The 18,032-nt window shown below is 47.7% G+C and overlaps 2 protein-coding genes across 6 annotated transcripts; one reads left to right on the top strand and one right to left on the bottom strand.

Annotated features, from left to right (window-relative positions):
• Positions 1-1,910: 1,910 nt before the first annotated feature.
• Positions 1,911-11,707, bottom strand: POLR3GL (RNA polymerase III subunit GL). Its single transcript, XM_044239100.1, has 8 exons — positions 11,576-11,707; positions 5,247-5,414; positions 4,802-4,931; positions 3,666-3,734; positions 3,265-3,321; positions 2,963-3,036; positions 2,718-2,831; positions 1,911-2,414 (listed from the first exon to the last, which is right to left on the bottom strand). The coding sequence occupies exons 2-8, from the start codon at positions 5,370-5,372 to the stop codon at positions 2,328-2,330; spliced, it is 657 nt and encodes a 218-aa protein (XP_044095035.1). The 5' UTR covers positions 5,373-5,414; positions 11,576-11,707; the 3' UTR covers positions 1,911-2,327.
• On the top strand, positions 2,887-16,946 carry ANKRD34A (ankyrin repeat domain 34A). Of its 5 annotated transcripts, XM_044239097.1 has the most exons (4): positions 13,080-13,537; positions 13,708-13,914; positions 14,016-14,079; positions 14,452-16,946. In XM_044239097.1, the coding sequence occupies exon 4, from the start codon at positions 14,568-14,570 to the stop codon at positions 16,101-16,103; it is 1,536 nt and encodes a 511-aa protein (XP_044095032.1). In that variant the 5' UTR covers positions 13,080-13,537; positions 13,708-13,914; positions 14,016-14,079; positions 14,452-14,567; the 3' UTR covers positions 16,104-16,946. The 5 variants fall into 5 exon arrangements, with proteins under 5 accessions (XP_044095034.1, XP_044095031.1, XP_044095033.1 ...); XM_044239099.1 differs by lacking the exons at positions 13,708-13,914; positions 14,016-14,079 and adding an exon at positions 2,887-2,934 and having other exon boundaries at positions 13,343-13,537; XM_044239096.1 differs by lacking the exons at positions 13,708-13,914; positions 14,016-14,079 and adding an exon at positions 11,766-12,757 and having other exon boundaries at positions 13,343-13,537.
• The last annotated feature ends 1,086 nt before the right edge of the window (positions 16,947-18,032 follow it).

The following is an 18,032-nucleotide window of genomic DNA, read 5'->3' as shown; positions in this document are numbered from 1 at the left end:
ACCATGGGCCTGGCTGTGGGTGTGGGAGCGATCTGTTCAACATAAGCAGGCAGGTAGCAAAGGGCTGAGCAAGCACATTGTGGGTCCTCTCTAAATGTCTGCAGATGGATCCTCAACCTCTAACTTCTCAGCTGGTCCTCCAGAGAAATAAACAGTCGTGACTGGTTACTAGACCTTGGGCTTCAGCTTCAGCCTGCCTGAGGGAACCTATGGAAAGTAGGGGAGAGGTCAATGGAAGTGGTATAACTCTGCCTGGAACAGTTCTGGAATCTGGGGAAGCTGCTAGATCTCGTGTCTCTGGCTTTGTTCAGCAAGGTCACCTGCCAGGAGTGGCAGGACGCCAGATAGGAAAGAATCCAAGAATGGTCTGATCTTTCTGACGCTTTGTTTTTGAGGCAGTGCCACCGAACCCAAGTGATCACTCTAACCTTTGCCCTCCTTTCTCCCATTTCATGGGAAAAGATGTACATATATAGTGGTGGGGGGAAGAATGTGTCCCGGTCCTCCTCTACTCAGTTTTGTCTAGAATCTTCTTTGCTCCTACTCTTTTAAGGTCCTAGGCTGGCATTAGGTGGGATCTGGGGGGATGGCTATGCAACCAACATAGACACAGATATAGTTAATCAGGTTAGGACTGGTATATGTATGAGAGGGGGACAGGAGGTAAAAGATTTTTCAGTGTCTTTCACATTTGTTTCTTGCTGATTTCTCCACAGCCACAATTACAGGCTTAAGTGTGACCATGGGAAACCCCAGTGACAGGTCCCAGGGCCCCTCCCCCACCATTCTACTCACCTAACACCTTGGAGAGCTAGAAAAGGAAACATGTCGCCACAAATTGCTCAATAACTCTGGAATGTTCTCTTTCTTTTTTTTTTTTTTTTTTTGGAATGTTCTCTTTCCATTCCTGTTTCTTTCTCTGTTCTCTTGGCTGCCTCTACCTTAATACTGATTACCACAGACAAACCAGGCTTTCAAGGTACTTTCCCTCAATGGAGTCACAGCCCGTATTCATTTTTTACCACGGGGTCAGAAATGTCTAACAGGAGATTGCCAGTCTCTATGCCTGAAGATGGCTGGATAATTTCTTGAAGATTCTCTTCCGTCCCCTCTTTATAACTTTCAAATGTTTAGTAGGGTCGCTATGACAGCATGCCAGCTATCTGTGCCTGCCTCCTTATTCAGTCCCTATTCTGGACACGCAGCATGCCCGTGACCATTGCATGGCAAGTGGCTGAAACCAATCAGCTCATCGAGGGCTACATCGGAAGCCAATCAGAGCCTAGGGAAGTGACCTCACCCCAGGGAGAGCTGTGTGGGCGAGAAAGCATCTCTCCAAGCTGTGAGTGTCCCTAAGTCACTCCCCTCCTCCCCACCCTCTTTACTTCCTGTAAAGCAATACCGCCTACCCCCTCTACTCCAAGAAGGGAGTAAGAAAGGCTAACTAAATTCCACAAAGGAAGAATCAAAAGAGAAACTGCAACTCAGCCACAAAGCAGCTTCTGGAAGTGGAGAATGGGGGTTCCCTTTGCACAGACCTAGCTTTCTATGTGGGGTCCCCAGGGGCCTGGAAGAGGGTGTACAATGAGGAAGAATCAGCACCTCCTCCCGACTCCTCCCTGCACCTGGCTTTCTTGACTCTCTCTCGCAAAAATAGCTGTAATCTTTCCTTGTAAACAAGGCTAAGATCAAGGTCAAGTGTGGGAAAGAGAGGGCCCATGTCCCTGTCAACACATGTGAAAAGAGACAATCCCCCGGCGTCCCATGGTCCAAGGACCAGAGGCTCAGACGCCAGCTTCAGGGAACGGGCTGGTCTCTACTACTCTCTCTGCGCAGCCTCCTCGATGACTTCCTGACTGTTCCCTTCTTTCCTCCAGGCCTCTCCCACCAGGCCTCACCCTGAACAGAGAGACGGATGAAAACATTTTATTTAAAAATATAAAGCTGGTCTTATTCCTCCTAATTGCACACATTCCCAATTATCTTTCACTATAAGAAAGTGGGTGGGGACATACGTTCAGCTGTCTCAGCTCCAATGACTCCAGTGTTTCTTTGATCCTCCTTTCTTTCTTTCATACAATTAAGCCATTGGTCCTTTGCCCTTTGCCCAAGCTATCAGAGGTGATACACGGAAGGCAGGAGGGGAAGGGTACAAAAGAGAGCTAGCTGTCAGCATTGTCCATTCCTATCCCCAGGGCCAAACAGTTCATCTGGGCTCTCAGCAAATGATCTGCCTGTCCACAAAACCAAATAATAGGGACAGTTACTCTCTGTATCTTAAATCAAAAAAAGATCCAAAGGCCCAGGGTGCTGTTCAGGGTCCTTTTTCAGTATATAGCCTCATCCATATTGTCATCACTGTCACCCCCAAAGTCCTCTCCATTGTCAAAATATGACATGATGTAATCAGTTTCCTGAAACAGAACAAATAGAAATCCAAGTCAGGCTTGCTTTCGGCCTTTTCCTTCCTCCTGGTGTGTCAGACCCCTCCCCTCCCATCCCTAGGAGACCATCCCGGGCCTGGGAAGTCCCTTCTGGCTGCAGTTTGCTCTTGAGAAGACCCTAGGGACACATGAAGTGGAGGGCACAATCCTCTGGGACACATCTCCTTTGGCTCTCCAACCCTCTAGAGAGAACATCACTGGTGGATGGAGTGGAGACCCCCACAGCTGATGAGGAAGACACGGGGACTGAGGGTGGAAGGAGAGCCCCTTCACCTCTTCATGTTCTTCTTCATCATACTCCTCTTCTTCTTCCTCTTCCTTCTCTTCTTCTTCTTCTTTCTCCTCATCTTCCTCTGAAGTCACTTCTTCCTCCTTTTTCTCCAGGGTCTTATGTGGAGATGAGCAGAAGGAGAAACTCAGACTCAACTCAGAGAAGAGAAAGAAAGAAGCACACAGAGGCCAAAGGACAGGCAATGAGTCCGGGGTCCAGGTGGTCTCTATGCACATTTCCCCCTTACCTCTAGTTTCTGTATTGTTTCTTCCTTATCTTCTGTGTTCTTAGGGGGCCTCTTGGGGATTAGGATGGTGGTCCCTGGTCAAGGAATCAAAAGACGAACCATCAGAGAGCAAACTTCCTTATTAGCTTTCTACCCCACCCTCTCCCAGAGATGATGTCACTCTGCTGCCCTCATGTGGCCACCATGGCATCCAGCTACAGTAGTGGGTGGAGTGGGTTGGAACTGGGAGGGCAGGCAAGACCACCGACTGCCTCGGGGCCCTCCAGCTGGTGAAGGAAATTTCTTTTCCCAGATACACTCACGTTCCTTTTGTAGCTTCCGCACTCGGATCTTTAGCTCCCGGGGTAAACGTCGCCAATCTGGGAACAGTGAGAATGTAAACGTCAATAAGACCCTGCCTGGGGTCTCCTTTGAATAACTGGTTTTAAAAGGAGAGGTAAGAGACAGAATAATGGTGAGGAAGGAAGGGATTAGTTGGGTCATAGTTACTTAGAACAAAACTGTGTCTTGGAAACCTCCAGAAAGCGGAGCTATTTAATAGGTTTCCATGTAGAGTCAGAGAGTGTTTTGGAACACATCTTGGGCTCCAGTTTGTAAATACTGAATAGAGTGGGGGGTGGACAGAGAAAGGTGGACAGGTTGGTGGCTTGTGGCACCTTGAGGATTTAAAAAAGGGCAGTAAATGAAAGGGCCCACCACCTACCAGGGTTCCAGTCGATGGCATTGTCAATCGGCCCTGACATCTGGTATTTATCTGAGTAACGCTCCACATCTGAGGGGTCAGAGGCCAAGGGTCAAAGTTTTATCCTTTCAGAGCCCTAGAACAGGGTTGTTCTGAGGGCCCAGCCCACTTGATACTCAGGCATTGTCTGTTCCTTCACCCCAAACCCAGAATCCGGGGGGGGGTCAGCTTCCATGAGGACCTTCAACATTCTTCTACCTTGTCCCTTGGTCACCCCAAATTGTAATATCATCTCCCTTAACCCAAAAGCACAGCCATGTTGAGAGGTATGGAAAGGAAGGGATACTAAAGAGCAAGAGATCAGGGTTTCAGTCTTCTCTGGACTCTTTGTGGAGTTAATGGGGCTACCAGGCAAGTCTTTCATCCCTCTGAGCTTCAGCTTCTAAGGCTTCAGCTGGAAAGCACTGTTTAGGGACGCCTGGGTGGCTCAGTTGGTTAAGCAGCTGCCTTCGGCTCAGGTCATGATCCCAGCATCCTGGGACCGAGTCCCACATCGGGCTCCTTGCTTGGCAGGGAGCCTGCTTCTCCCTCTGCCTCTGCCTGCCACTCTGTCTGCCTATGCTTGCTCTCGCTTCTCTCTCTATGACAAATAAATAAATAAAATATTTAAAAAAAAAAAAAAAGAAAGAAAGCAAGCACTGTTTATCAGTACCCTCAAACATTGCACTTCCACACCAGCTGGTAAATATCCACTATCCCAAGCCTCCCAAGTGACTCCCCTTCTTTGGTCCCTCCTGGTCTCCCTGACCTCTCCAGAATCCTGCTAACCTTAGGAGGGCTTCTCACACACCCAGCATCAGCCTCCTTTCTGATTGTTTGATGCCTGTAATATCCAACCTGTCAACCATGTTGATATATTCCCTTCATACCTATGAAATGAGCACCATGATGCTTAATCTCCTACTGTCGTGAGACTGTCGTGAGACTCAGAACAAACCATGGATAAATTTCAAATACAGGGGTAATTGTTATGATCTCCCCAGCTAAATAGTCAGCTTTCTGTGGCTCTTCTGGCCTCTCTGGCCCCCCAGTAGTGCTGTGTACAGGGCACTACTCATGAAAGGCATTCAGAACATGATGCTAGCATTCCAACTGACCTCTCTTGGGGACAGCTGGCCGGATGAAGTAGGGGAGCTGCCTCATGGCCCCCCGTAGCTCCTGCTTCAGTGCCAGGACATACTCCCCTTCCTCTCCTGCAGGCAGAGGTACTGGGCGGAACTCCAAGGGCTAAGGAAGCAGGGGCAGTGGTCAATTCAGGGAAAAAACAAAACAAACACTAGCGTACAAACCTAGAACGGTCTTTCCCCCCAATTCAATCCAATGCTCCCACTGACCAGAAGTCCAGAGAAAAATGGGGGGAACGACACAGCATTTTGAGAGCTGAGGAGTTGGGGGTGTAAGAAACTACTTTGCCTGGAAAACATCCCATGTGAGTTGAAAGCATAGAGACAGGAAGGGGCAAGCTGAGTTTTATGCTGGCCCATGAGGAATCCAGGCTCATATACAGTCAGCCAGGGGCACACAAAGAGAGAAGATACTCACAGGGAAAAGTGGAGAAGGCTGCAGGGTGGATGGGGGCAGAGCATCCCCCTTCCCAATGCCCACAGCCTCCATGTTGAAGGTCAGCTGGCCCCGGCCACGACCCCGGCCCCCACCCCGACTGGCCATGGTGGAGGGGGCCTGGGTATTCAGTGATCCAGTGAGAAAAACCTGATAAAAACAAAAACAAAATGAAAAGTATAGTAGAATCATGGGAAGCCAGAGAGGTATAACACACTCAATCTTTTCCCCTTAGGACCCAAATAGCCAGTGTAATTCAACATATTTTGATGGGGTAGGCTGCACTGTACCAGGCAGGTTATTTTTGGAAGTACAGACATGGATGAGACATGGTCCTACAGGATAGATAATTGCAATATAGTGTAACTGTAGGACAAATGGGAAAGTGGGGGTGCCTGATGACTCAGTCGGTTAAGCGTCCGACTCGATTTTGGCTCAGGTCATGAACTCATGGTCATGATCTCAGGGTCATGAGATGGAGCCCTGCATTGGCTCCTTGCTCAGTGGGGAGTCTGTTTGGATTCCCTCTCTCCCTCTGCACCTCCCCTTACTCTCTCTCTCTTTCTCAAGTAAAAATTAAAAAGGGGGCAAGTGATTAGACCCTTGGCTACTGAACTCTGCTTCTTGTTATCGATTTTGAGGGGCCAGTCAGAGGCAGATAGGTTAGAAGGTAAAGTTACCAAATGAAGATGAAATTTGCAAGAAATGATATTCCAGTGACAAAGAGCACATCTAGCACCCAGATCTTGGTTTCCAATACCGTTTTCCAGCAAAAGGAACATCTTTTTAGAAAAATGGCTGATTCTAGGGCTGGGGCAGAAAATATATAAGGGGAGCAGGGAGCATCTTCTAGTGCCAGAAAGCAAAGAAGTACTCAAAACAACAACACACATACATACATTGGTGGGGCTATTTCAAAAGGGCCTAAGAGTCAACCAAAAGAGCTCCCAATGGCCAAAGCTGGAAGAATTTGAGCAATAAAATAAAGTAGTATTAGCTTATAACCCCAAAGTATAAAACAAATATCCATGAGTCTACACTGATATAAATAAATGATTAAGTAAGTTAATACATGGGGGAGAAAATACAAACTTCTCACGTAGAATTCCGAATAAATTATATAGACTCTACCCTGAAGAGGGGAGTATAACTTTCCACTCCCTAAGTGTAGACTATATATAGGGAATTTTGTCTAATTCAGCTTAGGAAAGGGGAGAGTAATTCTATAGTGGAGAATGTGGACAAACACTACTTTAGTCTGGTGACCAAGTCAACATCAACAATATTAAATTATGTTGTTAGTAAGGGTACATACCCTTAATAAGATGGGAGAAGGGAGAAATCTAGAAAGAATGGGATGGTGAAATGAGGCTTGATGAATCACAAGGTCTCAAATTTGGGAAAGCTCTCAGAAATCATGTATTCATTCATTCAACAAATAATTACTGAGCATTTACTATATGCCAGACACAGTGCTAGACAACGGGGATCATAGTGAATCCTCTACTCTAGACATGTATACTTCCTGTGTATGTCAGGTGGAAAGAAACCTAAACCACTGGTTAGAGTGTCCTTTCCCTTGAAGGGGCCTGAAGACATGCTCACATGATATGATAGACCATATTTAGTAAACTGCTTTTTTTTTTTTTAGTAAATTGTTATATAGTTTCTATTTACCCATCTTTAGTAAGAGGATTGCTTATCTCACTTCACAAGTTATTCCATTTTGGGGTATTTGTTCTTCAATTAATATCCAACAAATACTCTAAACAAGAAATACGCGGCTCAACAAAATGCCCTAGTTGGTGAAAAAAAAAAAAGATTTAGAAATATGAATAAGGGGCGCCTGGGTGGCTCAGTGGGTTAAAGCCTCTGCCTTCGGCTCAGGTCATGATCTCAGGGTCCTGGGATCGAGCCCCACACCGGGCTCTCTGCTCAGTGGGGAGCCTGCTTCCTCCTCTCTCTCTCCTGCCTCTCTGCCTCCTTGTGATCTCTCTGTCTGTCAAATAAATAAATAAAAATAAATAAAATCTTAAAAAAATATATGAATAAGGTTATCTATTTTGTCAAACACACACATATACATTTTTATATATACATATACATTTATGATTTTTTAAAAAGTTGTTCTTGAAGGATACACATTGAAAATTAATATTGGCTAATCTGAGGTGATAGGATTTGTGGGGCTTTTTTTGGGGGGGTTATGTATATTTTAAAGTTTGTTTTCTATACTGAATATTGTTTTTTAATTTTTTATTTTATTTTATTTTTTTAAAGATTTTATTTATTTATTTGTCAGAGATCACAAGTAGGCAGAGAGGCAGGCAGAGAGAGAGAGGGGGAAGCAGGCTCCATGCTAAGCAGAGAGCGGGATACGGGGCTCCATTCCAGGACCCTGAGATCATGACACCAGCCGAAGGCAGAGGCTTAACCCACTGAGCCACCCAGGCGCCCCTGAATATTGCTTTTTTTTTTTTTTTTTTAATATTTTTTATTTATTCATTTGACAGAGAGAAATCACAAGTAGATGGAGAGGCAGGCAGAGAGAGAGAGAGAGAGGGAAGCAGGCTCCCTGCTGAGCAGAGAGCCCAATGCGGGACTCAATCCCAGGACCCCGAGATCATGACCTGAGCCGAAGGCAGCGGCTCAACCCACTGAGCCAGCCAGGCGCCCCTGAATATTGCTTTTTTAATAAGAGAAATAATTTAGAAATATAGCAACAGGGCGCCTGGGTGGCTCAGTGGGTTAAAGCCTCTGCCTTCGGCTCAGGTCATGATCTCAGGGTCCTGGGATTGAGTCCCGTATTGGGCTCTCTGCTCAGCAGGGAGCCTGCTTCCTCCTCTCTCTCTCTCTCTCTCTGCGTGCCTCTCTGCCTACTTGTGATCTCTCTCTGTCAAATAAATAAATAAAAATCTTTAAAAAAAAAAAGAAATATAGCAACAGAATAGTAGATGAGATTAATAATAAGTAGCAGGAAGGAGAGGGTGGAAAATGTGCGTCTGAGGAATTTGGAAAGTTTTAGGCTCAGCAAAAAATGTGAGGAAAAATGGCTGTCAGTTAATAGATTAAACTGTGAACTGACTGACAGAGCATATTAAGGGGCACCTGGGTGGCTCAGTCAGTTAAGTGGCTGCCTTCAGGATCAAGCCCCATATGGTGCTCCTTGCTCAAAGGGAAGCCTACTTTTCCCTCTCCCTCCGCCTGGCTGCCTGCCACTCTCCCTGCTTGTGCTCTCTATCTCTCACTCTATGTCAAATAAATACATAAAATCTTAAAAAAAAAAAAAAGAGAGAGAGAGAGAGCATATTCGGGGGGAAAGGATGTCTCATAAACACTAGAGAAGGAGAACGAATTTGTGAGCATGTCTTCAGGCCCTTTCAAGGGAAAGGACACTCTAACCAATGGTTTAGGTTTCTTTCCACCTGACATACACAGTTCGAGCAGTGGGGATGGGAGCTGGTTTGACTGCAAAGTAAGGAGTCAAGAAAAGTGTGTGAGTTTTGAGGTTAGACAAATCGAACTCCATTTCCAGACACTAACCCTGACCTCCAAGGATATGGGGTAAAAGGAAGACAATATTTTTACTTAACTGAGGCAATATACTGGTGATTGAAAAACTATAAACTGCCCATCTCTACCAAACTCAGGTCAGGAAGCTACGGTGTGTCTCTTCTATTTAAGATTGGGATTGAGTCTAACTTCTTGGGGATATTAAGGTTCTTCTATAATCTGGACCCAAACTGCTTTTCCTTACTGTCAACCCTCCCTAGAGGTCATCCTTGTACTCTCCTTCTCCCAAACAACATCTCATATACATGGTACTCACTGTAGTAACTGTATTCTGGTGGAAATTATTAAGAAGCAGGTTTCAACAAAACATACAGAAAACCCACTACATCAAATTCCAGAAAGGCAGTACATGTAGTGGTTAAGAACAGGGATTTGAATTCCAGTTCTGTCATTTCCAGCTACACAACCTCCAGCAATTAATTTAATATCTCTAAACCTATTTCCTCATCTACAAATGGGAATAATAATAATAATAATACCATCTTAATTCAGTCAACAAATATTCACTGAGTGCTTGCTATATGCCAGGCACTATTCCAAGTGCTAGGGATATAGCAGTGAGCAAAACAAACAAAAACTGCTGTGCGCATAGACTTGAAATGGAGCTTACATTCTCGTAGAGTTACCAATAACAAATATTTCGAGCCACGAGACTGGCTGGAATGCCGAATGGGGTAGATGTGAACAGAGAAAAGAAGAGATCCAGAGACTGAGGCCTAGAGCACTCTAATATTTAGGATTTGCTATATTTATCATAAATATGACAAGGAGTTAACCCTTACTATATGAACTCATGGAAATCCAAATGAAAAAAAATCATGCCAATAGGATAAATGTGCAAAGGACATGAATAGGTAATTGACAGAAGAATGATTAATAAAACCACTCTTCACCTATCAAACTGACAGACTTAATAGATAATCAGGCTGCCAGTTTTTTTGACATGGACCTTCTTATAACTGATTGGAAGGATTTTGTTTATACACAGTCTGTCAGGGGAGCAATTTGATCATTTGAATCGACAGCCTCTTAAATGTTCATATCCTTAATCCAATAACCCTACTTAAAAAAATCTGTCCCAAAGAAATCATCATATATATAATCAGATTTGTAAATACAAGGATGGTCGTTATAGAGCTATCCATGGGAGCAAAACTTCTGAAATAACCTAAATGGCCCAATGAACAACGAATGGTCAAAAAAAATCAAATATCCATTTTAGACTATTATATAGAAAGAAAAATGACTTTAAGTAATATTTAAGAGGAAAAAAATGTTCACAGTATAAAGTGGAGGGAAAGATGATATAAAATTGTATTTGTTCTATAGCCTGATTTATGTAACATACACACACACATGCATATACATATATATGTATGCAGAAAAGAAATTGAAAGGATAAGTATTAAAGTAATAATAATGGTTATCACTAGATCATGGTCATTAAATAATAAGCATTTTGACTTATACCTTTATGTGTTTCCAAGTTTTCTAGAATAATAGGCATTTTGATTTATATCTTAATATATTCCCACAATTTTCTAGAATAAATGTATATTACTTCTTTAATCAGAAATCATAAGGGATGGTTTTCTTTATTTTTAAGAATGCTACTGGAATTCAAATCCATGTTCTTAATCAGGACAGGTCCCTCTCTTTTACAATGAGAGTGAGGAATGCATTTTGTTGAGCTATATATTTGTCTAGCATATTTGTTGGATATTAACTGAGGAACAAATATCCAAAAATGGAATGACCTGCAAAGTGAGAGAGGGAGTCCTCTTTAAAACAGAAGCTGGATAACAATTTACTAAAAACAGTTTATCAGATGAAGGATGCACATCTAAAGTAGAGGATTCACTATGATCCCCATTGTCTAGCATATGTCTGGCATATAGTAGGTGCTCAATAAATATCTGTTGAACGAATGAATGAATACATGATTTCTGAGAGCTCTTCCAAACTTGAGACCTTGTGATTCATCAAGTCTCCCCTTACTGTCCCACTCCTCCTAGCTTTCTCCCTTCTCTTGACTGTGGGAGCAATTATATTACAAGCCACTAATTTAAGATATCTTAATTAGATATTGTGTTGTGTTTTGTGTTTTATTACTTGTTCCCCAATTACGTTAGGAGTTTAAATTCTGCCTTCCCAATCCATTCGATTCAATTAACCTTTATTGGGCACTTCCTATTAGTACAAGAACCTGCTTACAAAACCTTATGTTCTCAGAACAGAAACATTAGAGAGCCCACTAAGGGCTCTAACGGAGATATGCATAAAACACTATCGTCAGACTGGGGAACGGTTAATTCTTTGGGGGGGGGGGGAGAAGGAGAAGAAGAAGAATGTAGTCCAGGAAAGCTACAGGTAGGAGGTAATATTTCAACTAAGTCCTGATAGATAACAGGAGTTTGTCAGACTCTTAGACAAGGGAATAACAGGAATAGATTCCAGGGAAACTGATGCCACAGCAAAGAGAGATACGAGTGAGCATTCCTCACTTTGTGCTTTAATATCTCTCCTCTATGCACGAAAGAAAAACTGCAGTTTTCTGGTATATAATCAGTCCAGCAATGGGAGCCCTGGAGAGAAAGGGAAAGAAGAGTGGGAAACTAGAGGGGTCTAGATCCAACAGGCTGCGGGAAAGCGTTGTCTATTTCGCAGCTTGGCCCTGGTGAACTAGTTCGGGAGATGTGGGACAGAACCAGGTCAGGGCCACCCGGACCGAGCCTTACCTGCTGCCCCTCCCCCACGCGGAGCCCTCGTCGCAGCCAACTTGAAATTTGCTGGTCTTCCTCTAGCTGGTGGAGCTGTAGGTCCGCCTCTCAGAGCTCCCCATTGGTGAGTTCTCCCGGCCAATCTAGGAGAAGACGATGAGGGAGATCCGCCCACTTGAAGGCCTAGGAGACGTAGGGAGGGGGAGAGTTCAACCTGAACCCGGGTTTGGGAAGCAGCCGGTGGCGCGAAGGAAGATGGGGTTGCAAAATCAACCAGGGGTCGGTTTTTTCCGACCTCATCTCAGATGGGGGATCTGCTGGCTAGCGAGAGTCCGCTTAGATCTCACCGAGGGACTCTGTTGAGGAAGCTCCCACAGAAAAATGAAACGGTTGTTCGTTAGGATCAGTCTTTTTGTGACTCGGGCTTCACAGCCTGGCCCCTCCATTACTCCAACCTTCCCTCTAATCCTACACGGCTTCCCTCCAGCACCACCAATGAATACTTCTTTTCTATTTTTCCCCTCTTTGTGGGTTGCTGCCATGTCTATGAGAAGATGGGAGGAAAGTTTGGGGAAGGACGGATTAGGAATCAGAGAACCAGAGTTGTGGCAGGACAGGAGCCCAGTGTTTCCTGCATTTTCGCTTGCCTTTCAGTTCTTTCTAGCCCTTGGTGAAGGGGGGCATGGTGGTGAAGGTGGATGGGGGTGGTGGTGGAGAGGAATCCTACTTCCATACACACACACACACACACACACCCCACAAAAACAAACCCAGAAATGGGAAGAGAGAATAATTCAGAGTGGTGATAAAACTTAGGAGTCAGTTAAGACTGTCCTACATGTCTGAGAAAATGGCCCTGGAAGTGAAGCCTCTGGACTTGGAAGGCTATAAGTGTAGTGGCAAGTGCCCAGTCTTTGGAAAAGGACAGAAACAAAGCTGTGAGGCTTTGGAGAACTTGCTTAACTTTAGTAAGTCTCAGTTTCTTCATCTATAACAAGAGATAACAAGGAGATTCCTATCTTACAGCATTGTTCTGAGGATTTGAAATAACGTATGTGAAGTACTTAGCATATAGCTGGTGTCCAACAAATGTAGCTGGTGCAAATGGGTAGCTTCCTTGCAATATTTCTCCCCCTCCTTCTCCAGAAACACTATTTTTAGTATCTTTTGTCTGGTGGCTTCCAGTCTGAATTATATCAGGTGAGTTTTCCAAATCCTTGGGATTTTTTCCTCATCTTCCACTTCCCTTCATGCCTTCCAGCTGGACACAAACTCCTTCCTAAAATATGCAGATGAAAGCATGGTAACCATGGAGACAGGGCAGGTGGCAAGGAGAGGCAGAGACAGGCAGCCGAGAGACCGATTACGATTGCGACAGATAGGCAGAGAGAAGACTTAAGGAGCGATTGGACAGAGACCCTCAAGCAACATGGAAAAATAATGAGTCTAAGCAAGACGGAGTGTAAAGAGATGCAATGAGAAAGGGATGTGTTGCAAGGTTCGCTCTTCTCTCTGCCCCTTTTCTCTCTCCCTCTCCCCCTCCAAGAATATGGGAAGGAAGGCATCTGGGAATGCTCCCTGGTGTAGCTAAAAATGACCCAGTATATCCACTGTCCTCATACTTATCTGAGGTCTGTACAAGGGATCTGAGGTTCAAGTTTACGTGTGCTGTGTGTTCCGTTTGGGCGGAGGTGGAGTGAGAATGTACCGCTGTGCCTGGCTCCAGTTCTCCCTGACATGTAAACTACAAGAAAGCAGCCAGATCTCTTGCTTCTCTCTGCGCAGTATGGACTCCGGCTGTGGATCTCAATCGCCTTTCTCCGCCTCTGCACAGTGTGCCATGTGCTCTGACCTGTGGCAGGTCAGAGCGGGCGCATAGGCGCGCATAAACACACCTATCGCGGAGAATGAGGCTCTGCTCAGCGAAGAATTGGGATGGTCCCAGTCTGAGTCGCGGAGGAGTCTCCTAGAAACATTTAGGTTTGTTGGGGCTGAGGGGAGGTCGGCTGAGCAAAAGAAGTCAGGATTGGAGCCTCTAAGGGTTTGAGGCTTTATGTGTGCATGGGTGGGGGAACGGTTTGGTGCCCAACGCCCCCACCCGCAGAGACTAGGCTATAAATAGCAAGGCAAAGCTCCGCCCCCCCCCCCAGCTTCTCTCCTCCCGAGCCGGCGCCTTGCCCGGGGCGCACCGGGAGGAGGGACCAGGATTCGGTGCCCGGGCGCAGATACTGACACCAAGGAAATCCGAGTGCCCCTCCCCACGCCATGTGGGCCCCCGGGAACCCAGCTCCGCCACCCAGGCTGCCCCATGGCCCTGGCCTCAGTCCTGGCCCGGCGGAGATCCTGCGGAAATTCAGGTATCTATTTGGGCGCACAGCCTGGGAGGGAAAGAGCAAGGAGTGATGGGGAACATAGCAGGGGCAAAAGAAACCCCCCAATTCTCCCCCACCCGTTTTAGGTCCCAAACGCAAGCTGCTTCCCTCCCCCCATTCAATTTTTGGGGCTGTGGCAACCTAAAAGAGGTTAGGAATGGGAATTATGTGTGTGAATGTATGGGTGCATGTGTGTGGGTGGGTGGCGTTCAGCATCCTAGAAAGGGGTATTCCAAGTGCGGATAAGAAAAGGGGGATGCTGGAAAGGTCTGATAAGCCGTGGGGTGAGGGTGGGGTTGCGGTATCCTTGCGCGTGCACGTACGCATTTGCACGCGCGCTCGTCCTTCAATGCGGGTGCACCTTCCCACCTTCTCAGGCATGCGCTGGGGGGCCGGGGCGGCTCAAAGGCATGAGTTAGAGGAAGTAATAGTGCCGTGGAGATCTCCCCACGCCGTCTCCTTCCACCGGTGCCTCAGTTTCCTTGCCTGAATCCGTCAATAAGATCTCTCTCTTTCTCGCAGGGATTGACTTCGCCACTGAGCCCTCAGGCCTCCGCCAGCCACCACCCCCACGCCCCTAGACATCCTCGGCGGGCCCCAGTCCCGGCTCCATTGGTGCTCTCGCCCCTGCCGCAGCTATGCTGCACACCGAGGGCCACGCTCTTCTTCGGGCCGTGGGTCAGGGTAAGCTACGCTTGGCCCGTTTGCTTCTGGAGGGAGGCGCCTACGTGAATGAGGGTGATGCCCAGGGGGAGACTGCACTAATGGCGGCCTGTCGGGCCCGTTACGACGACCCCCAGAACAAGGCGCGCATGGTTCGCTACCTCCTGGAGCAAGGTGCGGACCCCAACATCGCAGACCGCCTGGGGCGCACCGCGCTGATGCACGCTTGCGCCGGGGGTGGGGGCGCCGCCGTGGCCTCGCTGCTCCTTGCCCACGGTGCAGACCCCTCTGTGCGAGATCACGCGGGCGCCTCGGCGCTTGTTCACGCCCTGGACCGTGGGGACCGCGAGACTCTTGCCACGCTCCTGGACGCCTGTAAGGCCAAGGGCACCGAGGTCATCATCATCACCACCGACACCTCGCCCTCGGGAACCAAGAAGACACGGCAATATCTCAATTCCCCACCGTCCCCGGGGGTGGAGGATCCTGCTCCCGCTCCTCCTAGCCCCGGGGTCTGCACGTCGCCTTCCGAAATCCAACTGCAGACTGCAGGAGGAGGAGGAGGGGGAGGTGGAGGAGAAGGAGGAGGAGGAGGAGGAGGAGGAGGACGGGGGTTGCTATCCCCTCGCGCTCAGGAAGAAGAGGAGAAGCGGGACGTATTCGAATTCCCTCTTCCTAAGCCCCCTGATGACTCCTCCCCTTCTGAGCCGCTCCCCAAACCACCCCGTCACCCTCCAAAACCACTCAAAAGGCTCAACTCCGAGCCCTGGGGCCTAGTGGCCCCTCCTCAACCAGTCCCACCCGCGGAAGGGAGGCCGGGGATCGAGCGCCTGACCGCGGAATTCAACGGCCTGACCCTGACCGGTCGACCCCGTCTTTCCAGGCGTCACAGCACTGAAGGTCCGGAGGATCCGCCCCCGTGGGCGGAGAAAGTGACGGGTGGGGGTCCTCTCTCTCGCCGAAACACTGCGCCAGAAGCTCAGGAGTCTGGTCCGCCGTCAGGGCTGAGGCAGAAACTGAGCCGCATGGAGCCGGTGGAGCTCGATACCCCCGGAAATATTTGCCCCGACTCGCCGGAGTGCAGCCGCTTGTCCCTGGAGCGCCGCCGGTACAGCGCCTCCCCGCTGACCCTCCCTCCAGCCGGCTCGGCTCCCTCCCCGCGCCAGTCCCAGGAGAGTCTGCCCGGGGCTGTATCTCCGCTGAGCGGACGGAGGCGGAGTCCTGGGCTGCTGGAGCGGAGGGGCTCGGGGACGTTGCTCCTGGACCACATCGCGCAAACGCGGCCTGGTTTCCTGCCTCCGCTCAACGTCAGCCCCCACCCTCCCATCCCCGATATTCGCCCCCAGCCCGGAGGTCGGGCGCCTTCGCTGCCCGCCCCTCCCCAGGCGGGGGCGCCAGGCTCTCCTAGGACCAAACGCAAGTTGGTGAGGCGCCACTCAATGCAGACTGAGCAGATCCGCCTGCTAGGGGGCTTCCAGAGTCTAGGCGGGCCAGGGGAGCCAGGGCGTTGAGACAAGTGAGAGGAACCAAGGAGGATAGGGATCAGGACCTTGATGGGACAGGTGGGAGAACCAGCTCACACACACACCACGGACATAGGGGTCTTTTGCATGTGCTGTTGGGCACGGTGCACGCACACATGAGTAAAAAAAGTGTCCACAAGCACAGTACTCTTATTCGCAGTGAAGGGTAAGTACTCTCTTTACTGGGCATACAGACACATGCATTCATGTCCTGGTCACTTCACATGCATATGGGAATACTTGTGTACCCAGCCATAGAAATGGCACACACAGGGCCACTTGTGCTAGGGCCCCAAGTGGGTCCCAAAGTCACTTGCATTCGTTCAGAAGCAGTAAGAAAACCCTACTTATGGACAGTCTCCAACCTCTTTGCCCTTTTGCAGAGGCAATTCCCTGCTTTCCATGTTAAGCCCTGCAACAGCCCGTTCATGACTTTGCACACTCTACCCTCTTCCTGGATATCCCATCCCGTTGTGTAGGTCTTGCTTCTCTCTCCAGGCCTGGCTCCTTGTTCACATCCCGCTTCCAGCCCTAACCACTTTTCAGGATATCTTCTTCACCCTCCTTGGGATTTTCCTGCAGCAATCCTCAGCCTCAGTTCTGCTGCTGCCCTTCAGGCTCTCAGCTTTACTTCTCAACTTCCTGCTTTTTATTCCCACCTTGTTCCCCCAACCAACACAGCAGGTTGTCTCATTTTCCCAAGGAGTGGGTCATGGGCTCTATGCTGCTCTTCTGTCTGAGCTTATGAACACCCCCACAGGTAGAAGTGGGGAGTAACCCTAAATCACTCCTCTCTCCACTTGACATATCAAATAAATGTGTTCAGAAGTCTTTGGTTTGTCACTTCTGCCTGAGGGTTTGGGGAATGAGGAATGGGGAGGGAGGGTGATGCTAACTACAGCTCTAATGATCTAGGGGATACTTAGAGGTTCCATCCACTTCCTTGTAGGAGACCAACTGACCAACTGTGGTTGCAGAAGAAAAGACAAGTGTCCTGTGTCCTGAAGGTTTTAAGGCATTTGACAGGCTTTCAGTTCACTCAGTCTCCCCTATGTCTATCCTTAAATTCTTTGACTTAAGATTTCTACAAAAGTACCTTCTACACAAATTACCTCCCTCCACCATCAACAGATATATCCCGATAGATTGACTAACCCTCTTTCAAGCTTCTTATTTCATGACCATTCCTGGTGGTTCTAATTTTTCATCTCACCAGGCACATTTCATCCATTTTTTTCTACTTCTTATTCTTCTTTTTTTTTTTTTTTTTTTTCATTTGACAAACAAGAGACAAGAGATCACAGGTAGGCAGAGAGGCAGGCGGGCGGGGGCGGGGGCAGGCTCCCCGCTGAGCAGAGAGCCCGATGCGGGGCTCGATCCCAGGACTCTGGGATCATGAACTGAGCTGAAGGTAGAAGCTTTAACCCACTGAGCCACCCAGGCCCCCTCTACTTCTTTTTTTAAAAAGTTTTTAATTATGCGAGCTTTACACACAAAGTGGGGCTCGAACTCACAACCCTGAGATCACGAGTAGCATGCTTTTCTGACTGAGCCAGCTAGGTGCCCCTGTTTTTTTTCTACTTCTGACTTTTCTTTCCCCATCCTGAGCTACTGCAGAGGGAGGTAAGAGAGAGAAAAGTAGTATAACCTCACTTAGGTAAGAATGGCATGACGGTTAACTGACAAAGGATGTGTAGTATCTATCTGTGTGTGTATAAGAGTAATCTGAAAAACCCAGCCTAACAAGTTATGAACAGGTTAACTGTCTTAATCTGCCCCCTAGACTTCTCAGTTTTCTTTCTGCATATATTCTTATTATTCCTCACTCTAATGGGAGGTAAGGGAACAGCCCATTCCACTCTTTCTCTTGGTTTCCCCCAATCAGAGTAGGTGAAATCAGAAAATTACCTAACGACG

The sequence above is a fragment of the Neovison vison genome, chromosome 2 (genome assembly GCF_020171115.1).
Source record: "Neovison vison isolate M4711 chromosome 2, ASM_NN_V1, whole genome shotgun sequence".
Taxonomy (NCBI): Eukaryota; Metazoa; Chordata; class Mammalia; order Carnivora; family Mustelidae; genus Neogale; species Neogale vison.
Note: the sequence above shows the minus strand (reverse complement) of the source record. Positions and strands in the feature narration are given on the sequence as shown.